Below are 13629 nucleotides of genomic sequence, written 5' to 3' on the forward strand. Positions count from 1 at the left end.
CAACAAACTTCAACAGGACTTTATTTTTAAAGTGGAAATGTCTTTACCAAGCTGCTGATGCACCCTTGGTAGCTCTCACTCCACCTCCTCAACTTCTCCCCCCCTTCCTGTTTCCTGTCCTTTCAGACTCCCAACAGCCCGTGCTCCCAGTTCTAATAATTACAAGCAGCATCTAAACACCACAGTTGACCCTCGTCCAGGGTTTGCAAAGGGTCAGTAAGAATGTGTTAAAGGAGAAGAAAAGATCAACTCATCTTAAATGGGCTAGATGGGAAGATCTTAACAAGCTTTTTAGAAGCTGTTTCAAACACCTACTGCTTAGTTCTCCTCTTCTGTCTTGCTCACCTCTCTCTCTCTCTCTCTCTCTCTCTCTTCCTCCCTCCCTCTCCCCAAGGTGAATAAATTCGGAGGCTCTTACCTTTATTCTTCATTAATTTATCTTAAGGAAAAAAGGACTCAGTTGTTGCTTGTGCGATAAAAGTTAACTGATTGAACAAAGAAAGATTTTTAAAAACTAGGACTAACTGCATGATATGCTTTTTTACACATATTCAAAGATATTGTAAGTGGTTATGCTATAGTGCATGGAGAGTAATGATAGCTGCATGGAATGCAAATATGCAAAAGGTGCATGTACAGAATCTCCAGTTGTAAGAATATGCACACACTCTTGTGTGATTTTTTAAAATTTGTTTTTTGCTCAAAACTATATAGCTGCTTGTGCAGTTTGCAAATGGTTTGAAAATTTGACTCAGTATTTTCAAAGAAGTTCAGTACCTGGGGAGAAACCCTGACTTCCCTGAAGTCAATGGGAATCTTAGTGTAAAATATTTAAAACCAATTTTCAACTTTGTTGAACTCTTAGAGCTGCTCAATATTATGACTTGTCACAAATGACAATGCCTAGAAGGACTACTGTGGAAAGAGATCTGTTATTTATAGTGGATCAAAAGCTAAAGCAAACATTATTCGAGTATGTTTCAGCAGCAGTGTTGTAAGCAAGACACAAGAAGTAATTCTTCCACTCTGCTCTGTGCTGATAAGGCTTCACTGGGAGTATTGTGTCAAATTCTGGGTGCCACATTTCAGGAAAGATGTGGACAAATTGGAGAAAGTCCAGAGGAGACCAACAAAAATGATTAAAGGTCTAGAAAACATGACTTATGAGGGAAGATAGAAGAAAAATTGGCTTGTTTCGTCTGGAGAAGAGAAGATTGAGGGGGGGGACATGATAACCATTTTCAAGTACATAAAAGGTTGTTACAAGGAGGAGGGTGAAGAATTGTTCTCCTTAACCTCTGAAAATAAGACAAGAAGCAATGGGTTTAATTAAATTTCAGCAAGGGAGGTTTAGGTTGGACATTAGGAAAAAGTTCCTAAATGTCAGGGTAGTTAAGCACAGGAACAAATTGCCTAAGGAGGTTGTGGAATCTCCATCACTGGAGGTTTTTAAGAGCATTTTAAATAAACACCTGTCAGGAAAGGTCTAGTTGTTACTTAGTCCTCCTTTGAATGCAGGAAGGAGACCAGACTAGATGACCTATTGAGTCCCTTCCAGTCCTATACTTCTATGAGTCTGTGAAAAAAATAGTTTGATGCTGACACAGGCTGTTTGCCTTGTGTCTTTTCTGACTTGAAAAATAACTGTTAATCATGCAGGAGAAGCACACCCATTGTTTTAGGAATAATAGTTATTTTTATGAACAATCTGGCCCAATACTTGAAAGGAGATGATGAAAGAAGGAGAGAAGAGTTATTGAATAGTTTTGTTCTGCAGGGCTCACTTCAACGATACTATATAACTACTGTGCTCTGCTCCCCAGCTCATATCTGCATTACCACATTTTCCCTTTCAGCATTGCTCAGAAGCTAACCTTCTGTATGTGGAATGGTATCAAAGTAGCAATATTTACTGTTGTCAAACAGCAAAATCAGAAATAAACTGCAGTCCAAATTCTGCCTCATCTTTCTTAGATGACCACGTGAGCACTGTTTTACTAAAAGAAATAGAAGTGGATCAGGCTGTTTTCTGCTGCCCACTGAAATACACAAGTCTATTGATACAGAATTTGCAATCTCTGAAACAACACCCCCCACCTTCAGTATAGGACAGAGAAGCCAGATTAGTCAACGGCTAATTCAGATATTATAGTCCTGTGTCGTGCATCTCATCCTGCACACCTGTGTAACTGGTGTTCTTAAGTACCATGTTAATAGACCCCTTAGAACAGAGGCGGGCAAACTTTTTGCCCTGAGGGCCACATCGGGTTTCTGAAACTGTATGGAGGGCCAGTTAGGGGAGGCTTGTGCCTCCCAAAACAGCCAGTAGTTTGCCCACCTCTGCCGTAGAAGTACTTAAGGAAGATAAATTATGTAACTGTAAATTCAGCTGTCAAAAAGGGGGCATTTTACCTCCCAAGGGGGTAAGTCCCTACTGGATAAGAAGACATTTAGTTGCTAATAATGAGAAACTGTGTTTCTGGAGTCTTGCTCCAGCTGAGTTTATGTAAACACCAATGTGTATGTGCTTCCTGCAATTCTCAGCTCATAAGAAGAGTTTCCATACACCTAAGAGTCTAATCAGAAATACAATCATCTGGTCTCTTCAAGTTCCTAGCAATGCCAACCCAGCCCTCATCTTGTTGGGTTTATAATAGTGCCTCCTGGAATTATCAGCTACCCACCTCCAGGAGGAGGGTGCCACTGCTGTGCACATCTAGATTTTAACATTCTACCAACCTTGCCCAGCTCTAAGAAACTATAATTTTGTAAATCAATATCTAGGAAGCAGTGGATTTAAGGATCTTGGCAAACACTAGAATGCTTGATTTAACATTTAATATTGGTGTATGTAGCTGAGACTGTTTTGAAGTGGATTGGGGAAAGCTGGCTATTTGAAATGTAACAAAGATAGCGGGACTCTAACAAACTGCTTTGACTTCTGTCCTTCTGCTCCCAAATAAGGTGTTTTTCTGTATCTACGGTCGAAAGAAAACATCTAAAATTCCCTGTTGTGCTATGGCATTGTCTTTGCAGGCCACGCCAGATGAGGACAGACTTTTAAATTGAACTGTCAAATCAGATGGTAGAAAATCAATGTGGAAGCTAAAAGTCATGGATTCAAAAGCTAAAAGGATATTGATTTTTCTCTCTTGTCAAAATCAAGCCAGACAAAACTCTAAAACATAAGAGAATTGGGCTTCTTTTTTATGCACTATGAGCATTCTTCCAACACCCATGCCTTCTCGCTCCAAAATACATCTAGAATATATAAAACATGGGTATTCAAGCTTGTCTCTCCGCAAAAGATAAAATCCCTGAGTCTCTTCCTGATTCTCCAGTCCTTTGCAGAATTGCAGACGTTTTTATGGTATTTCTATTTCTTGTATTATCCCTAGTATAATGAGGAAAAACCCTACACTAATACAAAATTATATACCTGATTCCTGTACCTCTGTAAAAATAATAATAATAATAATAATAATAATAATTTTGTTGTATGTTTTATGCTGTATCATAGAAATTCATCTTCTCCAGTAGAAAGCTTTCAAAAAGTTATTAAGAATCAGTATTAAATTCAGTGTCTGAGGGTGATAGAAAAGAATTACTGTTTGATATAAAAGAGATGAGGTGCATTTCCCTGACTAGTTGTGCTGCAGAATCTTTCTTGTGCTTGCATTTCAGAATAGAGTAACATTTCTTTTAAAAATATGTTGAGGTAGGAGCTCTTCTTTTAATGTATAGCTCTCGTATTTTGCTTTCTCACAAGACTTTAAGCCATGAAAGGTACTGACTTCACATAGCTTACAGAAATGCAGGAAGTAATATCTTGAAGTCCTGTAATCTTTCAGATGATGTTTTCATTGGTGTTTGTCAGCAGTTTTATATAACAGTTAATGTGGTTTTATTCTGCTTAACCCTCAACAATTTTCTAATGGGCCACTTCATTTGGAAGATTGAGAGTAAGTCATACAGTAGATGTAAGACAATTAATTTTGATATTGCATTACTGTGTGTGGGTGAGAGAGAGAGATTTGATTTTTAACTTGTTGTATACCTGTAGAGTATAGAAACATTCAGTATCTTGCTACGGAAATCCTAAAACTGAGAGTTAACTCTATTAACTTGCCCCTGTGACAGCACAGATTAATGTGACTGCATAATGCAGACCATTTAAATGCACAGGATAAAGTATTCTTTTCAAAGCATTCATCCTTTCAACTTCTTTGATTGGGACCTTCCTGTTTGTATAAGCATGGTTTGATTAGATGAAGTCAAATGGAATTGATATTAAAAAAAATCAATTTAAATCACAGGGATCCATCTGCCTCCCTCAGTGTCTCTGCACTGACTGAGCTGGAGGCCCTGCCCTTTATACATCCTGTTACCCACTTCTGGTAGGAGGGGCGAGTCAGGCCTGGCTCCTCCCACTTGGGCACAGAGGGTGGTTCCTCCCCATCTAGGTCGGAGGGAGGCCACACCGCCTCACTATACTCACCCACCTTGTCTCTCTGATTTCCTTGAATACTCATTCCCTTCTCCGTAGCCTTCCCAAGTCTCGAATCTCCAACATAAGCAGAATGCTTCTGCCTTGCCTTCTTAAGTACATAAAGGTTTAGGACCACATCATCTTTTGGCCAAACAACTCTGTCTGACCTAATTGAGCCTATTTTATCATGGATATAGATAGCTAATCTATTTTGCCAAGTGTTTATAGTACATACCAGTTATAGTGTCTGAGCACCTTAAAGTGATTACAAAATATTTTGCAAGTGTCATTCATTTTATATTTGTTTTCTGCTGGCTACCTACTCATTTTAGGATCCAGTTCATTCCTTCCCTTCCCTCCACCCCATAATTTTTAAAACACTTCAATGCTCTTTAGCCCTTCCCTTTGCTTGTCTGGTGCTGTCCTCCACGCTGTCCTCCTTCTTAATCTCACCACTCTTGGAGTAAGAGCCTTCTCCTTTGCAGTGTCTGTTGACTAGAACAGCCTTCCTTTATCTCTCTCTACTTCATAGAGTGCTCATCTTGTTTTAACTTCCACTAGAAATCATCTCTCAATTCATATCTCTTTTAAGTTTGCTTGTTGGGTATTATTATTTAACCTCATAAATGTATTTGCCTTCATAAGGTCTATAGAGGAGAGTATATAAGTTAGTATTATTGTACTGAGTGGAGCTCTCTGGAGCTGCTGAGAAAGATGAAGTGTAGCACTGATTAATATACACCCCTAGCGTAATTTAACTGGGAATTGGTCCTGCTTTGAGCAGGGGGTTGGACTAGATGACCTTCTGGGGTCCCTTCCAACCCTGATATTCTATGATTCTATGATTCTAATAGCCTTGCCCTTTTTTGCCTGAGCAGTTAGATTCAAGATGATGTGGGTTATTCCAGTGAAGATGGAGTCTTTAAGTGGAGACATGTATCCATGTTTGGATTTGGAGACAGCTATTGTTTCAGTCACTTCTTTACATTTAGTCTAAATGAAAGTCAGTAGTTATGCTCAGGACAAAAAATTTTAACAAAACCCCCAAGAATAACTGCATGATGTGTATTATTACGTACAAAAGGACATTGGGATTGCAAAATTGAATGCTCAAAGGTTAGAAAATGCCCAAATTAAAGCTGACTGTGATATTTCTGCACACTGGTCAGCGTGTGGTATGTGTCTCCCTCAGTGCCTAATCCACAGAGGATGCATATCTGTTACAGGCTCCAGCTATGAAACCTGGCTCAAGCTTTAGAAATTCATGCTTTTAACTCTGGAGCTCCCTGATTCAGTTCCTAGTATCTGCCAAGATGGTGGCTGGCTATCATAAAACCTTAATTCATCTCTCTTGTGTGTATGCATATTATTATTTATTTGTAATATTGTAGCACCCAGAAGTCCGAATCATGGACCAGGACTCCATTGTTCTAAGTACTATAAAAACACAGTCAAACAGTCTTTAATTACATAATCCAACTCTACATATGTTGAGTGTGTATAAAAAATAAAAACAGTGTGCAAATGATCATTTCTGCTATTCTACTTGGTTTACATTTCAGCAATTCCAAAAGACTCAAATATGAAAAATCCATAATATTCACACACAACATATGACTAAAAATATTCAACAACAAAACCCAAGATACATACATACAAATATATGAAGAAAAAGGGGGCTTTATTCCTGTGTTTGAATGTTTTAAGAGCTATTTCAAATTAATTAGCAAAATATTATAGCACATATATGCAAAGTATGTCATCTCATTTTTCCCTCTGATTTCATTTCTAAAGTTTGTGTGAAAGCTCAAAGAATAAAAGCAGCAAAATCATTGAGATTGACAACTGAAATTAAATTTTCCCGCTTGCCAAAATCATTACAATTGCAACAAAATAATAGCACCATTGTAGAATAAAAACTCTTTTTCCTAGCTGCTTGTCCACATTCACAATGAGCGAGTAATGGTGCCTCCCACAAGTTGTCCCTAATCTTAGTGCAATTAATTTATTGTATGGGAGCAAGTGTTTTTATTTTCAAAGCACTTTTATGTTTAGATGTCATTGTTGTGTTCGCCACCTTCCCTGTAACTCTGGTACTTTATATGCTCTGCTGCAGTGGCTCAAAGCCTGTACACTGACAGCCAGCAGATAAGCATGCACGGTCAATGTGTTGAGCAGGTCTGGCTCAGCACTCTGATTCCAGCAGTCTGCTTGTTACACCCCAGCCACACTCTGGTATCCACCAGCCTTGGTTACTAGACATTTGGGAGTGGTGCAGTGCCAATGCTGACTTTGTTAGACTTCTTTGGCACTGGGGGTGGGGAATATTCTGCTGTGACGGTAAATAAGAGACTTGTGCTGCACCAGCCTGGAGTGGGTACTGGTGTGTGTTTCCTCTGTGACTACCAGCCAAGTGAATCCAACACCCCCCCCCCCCAAACAGTCCTGAATTTCACAAAACCGTGTGCTCTGCAAGGTCCAGCCCTTTTCTGGACCATTCAGAGGAATGATAAGGTTCATTGGCTCCTCTGAAGAGACACAAGGCACAGCTTCTCACTTGGAGTTAACAATCACTTCAGTTCAAGCACAGTACTAGGCTGGTGTAGATTAAAAGTCAAACAAGCTGATTAACCAAAGGAGAGAGGATTTTAAGTGATGCCAAGTACAAGGAATACAGTTAGAAAGGGTTACAAACAAAAGGAAAAATACATTTCCTAATGCTAAAACTGAAACAAACTATTGTCTAAGTATCAGGTAAGATTCTTACCACCCACTTCTTCCAGCAAGATAGCTGACCTCCCCTCTGGTCAGAATCTCTTCCCAAAGACAAATTCCTCAGTGTGTCTGTCATCTTAGGTGAAAGATTACTTGGGGTTTTCTGCCCCTCTCTTTTACAGTCCAGTGAGCCTTTGACATGGAGTCTTCTGAAGGATGCCTCCCAAAATAAAGTCAATTCAAGCTGTATGGAAGGAGACATGAAGTATGATTGCAAAGGAAGTTCCATGCTAGTTTCCTTCTCTCTAGGTGTTTGCTAAAATGCCAATTAATCTGTTCCTTCCCTCTTCTTTGCAAATGAATGGACACTTGCCATGTGATTGGTAAGCAACTCTGATGACAGCTGGCTGGAGATGTCAGCTTGTTCTTTGTCGGGGAGAAACCTCTTTACCCAGTCCCCAGTCTTGTCTGGTAAATACATTTTAGTTCCATGTTTCCTTGATATTTCTGTTGTACCTTTGGCATTTACCATATGCACACCACACAAGAAGATTAATGATCAGTGTGGTGTTAGTCTTCCAATGATGCTGTACATGACATGCATCAGATACCATCTGACATTAATGAATTGGGGTACACTGAACTTGTCAGGCCAACTGAAACTCACTACCAGGTACCAGTGAGGCCCGTGCCCTCTTGCACTGGGATGCTGTTAGGGTCACAGTCATTCATACTCAAGCAGCATTAGATGAGATTTATATAGTGTTTCTTAGGCTTTTTTGCAAGTTCAGACTTTGGATATTGCTGTAGGCATCCCTCTGTATAGCAGAGCAAGATTTATTTATTTTTAAAAACCCCACTCATTTGTGCAGTATGTATCTCAGCTTTAAAAATAAATCTCATCCAAAATCACTAACCTGATTTCCAGGAGCTGTAAAAGAAATTCCAGTATTTTCCACAGAGTAGAAATTCAGACTCTTAGCATGGCAAACTACTTCTGTTTTCTCTTATATGTCCTCTTAATATGATTCCAACCAACTCTGAATAATTTGTGCTTGGAGTTTAGTTAGACTTTAATACTCCAAGGAGAGAGAGAGGGAACCAGAAATGAAGTTGTGAGCCCTTCCAAACCCTGCCTGCTCATGAAAATCTCTTTTCTAACATTATATAAGCAGGGGAATAGTCCCGCTATTGTGGGGAACTTTCCTGGCTTCTGCACTACTCCAGTGAAGCGGGCTAGCGAAAGGATCTGAGTCCTTGCTCCCACTTCCTTTACCCAGTGGCCTCCCTGCCCTTGAGGACTCCCCTTCCACTCTCCTGTCTGGCAGAGTCCTCGTAACCCCAACAAGGCTGGGTCCAGGATTCCTGGGGGGCTCGACCCCCAGCCCTGCTGTAGTCACCTAGGACAGGGGCTAGGGTGTCCCCACTCCGGGATACTCTCTCTGCACTGGGCACTTCTCTGACCCACTGACCATTACATACAAGTTAAAGCAAATGCAAGTTATTTAATCAACTATTACAATCAATTTAATTTAAAAAAAAATAAGGAAAAATGGGAAAGGTTAAAGGAAACACATCACCCTGCTCTGTGGCAAGGAACATCACAAACAGTGTCTCTGGAATGTCAGGGCAGTTCACAGTCTGTTCCTTGTAAGTCCCAGGCCTTCTTCTCAGGCCCTGGCTTTTCTGCAGGGATGCTGTGGGTTGGACACTTGCTCTGGTGGTGGCCACATGCTCTCAGGCTCTAAGTGATAGGACCCTTCTTCCCAGTGTCGCCCCCACCCTGTCAGGGTTACGATCCAAGCCTGGCCCGCAGAGCCTCTTGGCTGAGGCGTCTCCCTGCGCTGGGCCCTCTGCCCAGGGTCCCCCTCGGTCTCCCCAGCTGCTCACCGCACCCAGCTCCAGACTGCTCCAGCCCCAGCTCCACCACTCCGTCTCTGCACTGCTGCTGCCTCCAGCTCTCTGGGCTGCTTCTTTGGCCCCTCTGGCTCTGGTTGCTGAAGCTCTGCTCCCAGGACAGGTCTCCTCTGCAGGCTGCTTCTGTGACTCTGCTCCCAGCACTGACCTGCTTCCTGGGCTGTTTTTCTGGCCCCTCTGACTCTGATTGCTGCAGCTCTTCTCTCTGGGCTGTGCCTCTGGCTTTGGGGCTGCAGCTCTGCCCCCAGGACAGGGTCTGCTCTCTCTGAGCTGCTTTTCTGGTTCCTCTGGATCTGGCACAGCTCTGCTCCCCACCTCAGCTCAGGCCCCTGCTTTCTCCTTAGCTCGGCCCCACTCTGTCTGACCCAGGCAATTCCAGCTCACATGGAGGACGGGACGTCCCTGGCCTCCTGACTCCCTGATTAGCCTGCCCGCCCTGTCCTTCAGGCTGACCTGGAGCATTGGCCTCTCCCCATTGCTCCTGGGGGCTGTCAGTTTCAGGGTCCTGATTCCCCGTCGACCGTTCCCCCTTTTTAGTGCTGGGAGCTAGCAACTAAAACACCCCTGGGGGCAACAGTCCCCTTACATATAAAGACTCGTCACTTGCCACACTGAAAAACTCAAGATGAGGGCACCAATTATAATGATTACAAATGCTCTGAGCTTTCCTGTCTTACATGAGCTTCTCAGCACCAAAGTTTTCCACTATTTTTTCTTAACTGACGGTCTAATCTGAAAAATATATCAATGACCTTCCAAACCATGCAGGTCCAGGAAAGATCTGTGTGTTGGTCAAGCAGTAGGCTGATTTATGCATGATAGGGCTGCTGCAGAAATCTAAAATAAACAAAGCAAGATGTACTTCTTGTGAGCATGTTGCAGAGCTGTGCAGAGCAGTAGAGAACTCATGAAAATGAATGTCCACCTCCGACATTATGCTACTCCCTCTTTTCTAAACCTCTGGCTCCATTCTGCATGATCCCAGGAGGAAGACTGGCTCTAGAGTAGGGGCTTTTAATTTAAAACAACAAACCAAAAAAAAAAGGAAAGATCTTTCCCATCACGATCATCAGGTTGGAAGAAAATGGGTTTCTGATCTCACAGCAATTGTTTTATGAGCACCCCACCATTAGTCAAATAATTTGGGGGTCTTCCTGTTCATATAGTTTGCCACTTGTTTCTGAAGGGGGAGGTGGGGGTTAGGTATTAATTAGAAGGCTCCTTTCCTCCCTGACAGAAACAGCGCTTTCAGCCATGACTGTTTGTAGGTATACCAGCAATGGCCTCTTTAACATTCTTCTCCAGCTGCCTGATGTTCCATTGTTTGGGAAAGAATGTGGCTCTTAAATTAGGACTCCAGGGGATGCAGTGAAAATGCTCTTTACAACAAAGTCCTCCCCATTTCTAAACTTGCCCTTCTATATTTATATTGAATCATTTCTTTTGAAATGTGGATAACAAACCCAGACACCTACCATACAACTCAAAATCCCACCCCAAATTCTTTTCTTTGACTGCCCCAGTATTCTCACGAAACCCCTCTCCAGAAATCTGTCTCCTCTTTTCCAGCCTTAATCAGATGACATTTGATATTGTTTTACGTTATTGGTTGTAGAGGGTTTATTGTCTTTAGTCACAGGAGTATATGAAGACTAATTAGTGTAATGTTTATATAGCACTTTAAATATGTAAAGCACTGTATAATGATGATTTGCATTGATACAGTGACCTTCCTATTGAAGTTTTTTAGTAAAATATTGAAAAGATATGTATTATTATAATGTGTCCTTACAGATTAACTCTTTTTTTTATTTAGAGGGTTTGGGTTTTTTTAACTGGGTATTTTTTCTGTCTTGTTGAATAGAGCCATTTGAGAGTTCTTTATATTGGCTAATGAGAAATGTTCTGGTTAAATATATTTAATCATTCTGAAATTCTTTGGAGGTTAGAATACTCCTATACATTTATCAATTTGTTGTTACAAATTTAAAAAAAAATTAATTTTAGCACACTAAAGAAATACAGTACCTGCACTGTACGTTGTGTGAAGAAATCGACAAACTTCAAAAGACTCAATGGTTTGATACATGTAAGCTCTCAAGCAATTACTTATTTAAACCTTTTCTGAACTGACCTGTCATGAAGATGCCTTTCTCAAATGTATGTTCTAATTCAATCATAAATTATAGGCTTGATCGTGCTCACTCTATGTAGTGAGGAAGAAAGTCCCTCCACTGCAGGAATTACTGGGTTTAATTCTAGAGGATGTGTTCTGCCGGAGGTTTGATGAGATGATCATAATGAACCCTTTTAGCTTTAAAACCTATGACTCTACGAACTTTAAGACTCAGTAATTTTGATAATGGAAATCTCATGAGAACTATCTTTCTTGTAAAGTTTCAAGTAATTCCTGATTCCAGTTGGTCCAGATATGTCACAAGAACCAGTGATGGTGATCAGTATTTTGGTACTTCTGCTTCTGACTTAAGTTGGCAATAAGAAATTCAAATGCTAAAATGAAAAATAATGGAATGACAGGTTAACTGAAATCCTCAGAACCTCCAAAACTATCCCAAAGGTCTTTCCTGCTTCTAACCAAAGGATACAGTACAATTCCTTTCTTGGCAATAGCAAATGGAACACATTGGTTTGAGCATATTATCAGTGCCCTGACCTGATGTGTTTAATAAATCCACCTTGAAGAAATTGAAGATCTTGGGCCAAATTCAAATGCTTAGGGTAAGCAGGTACAACTTCCATTGATTTAACTGAAAGCATCTTCTGCTTCTGTTAGGGCTGAATTTGTCTTCTAGTGTCACAGCCTGCAAGCAAGTGGGTGAGATTTGGGTTTGCTATGATTAACCAGGCAATTGAATGGATATTAGCACAGTAATCTTTTCCCCTTTGCAAATATCTTAACAAAGGTGAGATACATTGGTCTAGAGCCTGGGCCATATTAAGTCCCTTTTGTGACACTCCAGCAGCAGAGGGAACTTACATTTTCCCTAAAAGGGTTCCCCCTAAACCTCTGCTTCACAATCTTTTCTGCTTCCCGGCATAGGGAGAGTTTCCGGGCACGTCAGGGGGCAGGAGAAGGTGTGACTGAACTTCACTGAGATCTGGCAATTTCCACTGGCAGAAGAGCCCAAAGGGATGGCTGGTGGAAGTTAGGGCAGACCTAAAGCTGCTCTGAGTTGCATTTGGGGCAGTATCATGTTCTGACTTCCCCCAGGATTTGAGGGGCAGAAAGGCAATGTAATTACATCTTTGTCCTCTAGCTGCACTGAACCTGAGCGCTGAAACAGCTGAGAATGTAGCAGTTTATATTTTAACCCTTTGCTTTGCAATTTATTAAAATCTCCAGTTGGAAATAAGAAGTCACACAGTGTTGTCTAATTAGACAAGATGTATTCAATAGCCTTCAATAATAACACTGTTTTTCTTTTTCATTTAGTGGTGCTACATCCATTGTCTACAGATGCAGGCAGAAAGGAACCCAGAAGCCTTACGCCGTCAAAATGTTGAAGAAAACTGTACGTTGTTTTTTGGTTACTACAGCATTGTATTGATAGGATTGGTAATGAATTTGGACCCTCTTCACCTCTGAGATCCATCACCCCAGCAGCAGAGCATCTTCTGCTCCCCATACTTAAAGGGATTTGGTGGAAAGCATGAATAAGTAAGGCCTACACTCTTAAGACTGGTAAAGGGGTGGGGAGAACTCAAGCAGAGAAGGAAAGTAGTAGGAGGCCAAGAGAAGGGGAAGAAAAATGATGGGTCCTGACTGGGTGGAAAAGAGTACCTGAGGGAAGGCTGGGTGGTTGGAGTTCAAGGATGTGATTTTTATTCATGTGCTAGAATGGCAACATAACGGCAGGTGAGTAGGTGAAAACATGCCTAACTGCGACATTAATTGGTGCAAGACATAATGGACAGGTTTTGCATCAATAAGATGTCGGCACTAATTTGTAGTCTTTGAAAACAGGCCAAAGATTAAACTGGCATAGAAATGAAACTAGAGGTGCTCCTTCAGCGTCTATGTTTGGCATGCTGGCGGGAGGCAAAAGGTAGTTGCGTTAAAAGCTTGCATTGCTACTGCTTGTGCTGTTTGTTTTCTATGGTAAAACAGAGGTCTTTAGTTTCAAGTTTCAGCATTTAGCTCTCTACACTCTCACATTCGTATAACATTTTAAAAATAAACAATTGCTCATTTAATTTTTTTGTGATTCTTATTCTGAAATGCACTAAGAAAACAAATGGTATAATTTAAAAAAATCCCATTAATTTTTTAGTGTCTGTACAGATTAGTTCATTTATATGATTGACATAGAGTTTAAAAACCCATAAAAGTTGAGAAAAATAAGTAATAATGTCATAGATTCCAAGGCCAGAGGGACCATTATGATCATCTAGTCCAGTGATTCTCAAACTTCATGGCAGCCCGACTCCCTTCTGACAACAAAATTACTACACAACCCCGGGTCGGGGGAGAGAGGGCTGGAGTCCGA

At 41.0% G+C, this 13629-nt stretch overlaps 1 protein-coding gene across 2 annotated transcripts in view; it reads left to right on the plus strand.

The window, feature by feature from the left end:
• The window catches only part of CAMK4 (calcium/calmodulin dependent protein kinase IV), a 290902-nt gene that overhangs the window by 101085 nt on the left and 176188 nt on the right, over positions 1 to 13629 (plus strand). For both annotated transcript variants that reach the window (XM_084628870.1, XM_084628871.1), the window contains exon 2: positions 12576 to 12654. In XM_084628870.1, the coding sequence (XP_084484996.1) occupies positions 12576 to 12654 (79 nt within the window). The remainder of the gene's footprint in view (positions 1 to 12575; positions 12655 to 13629) is intronic.

The sequence above is a fragment of the Lepidochelys olivacea genome, assembly GCF_965140295.1.
Source record: "Lepidochelys olivacea isolate rLepOli2 genome assembly, chromosome: 5".
NCBI lineage: Eukaryota > Metazoa > Chordata > Testudines > Cheloniidae > Lepidochelys > Lepidochelys olivacea.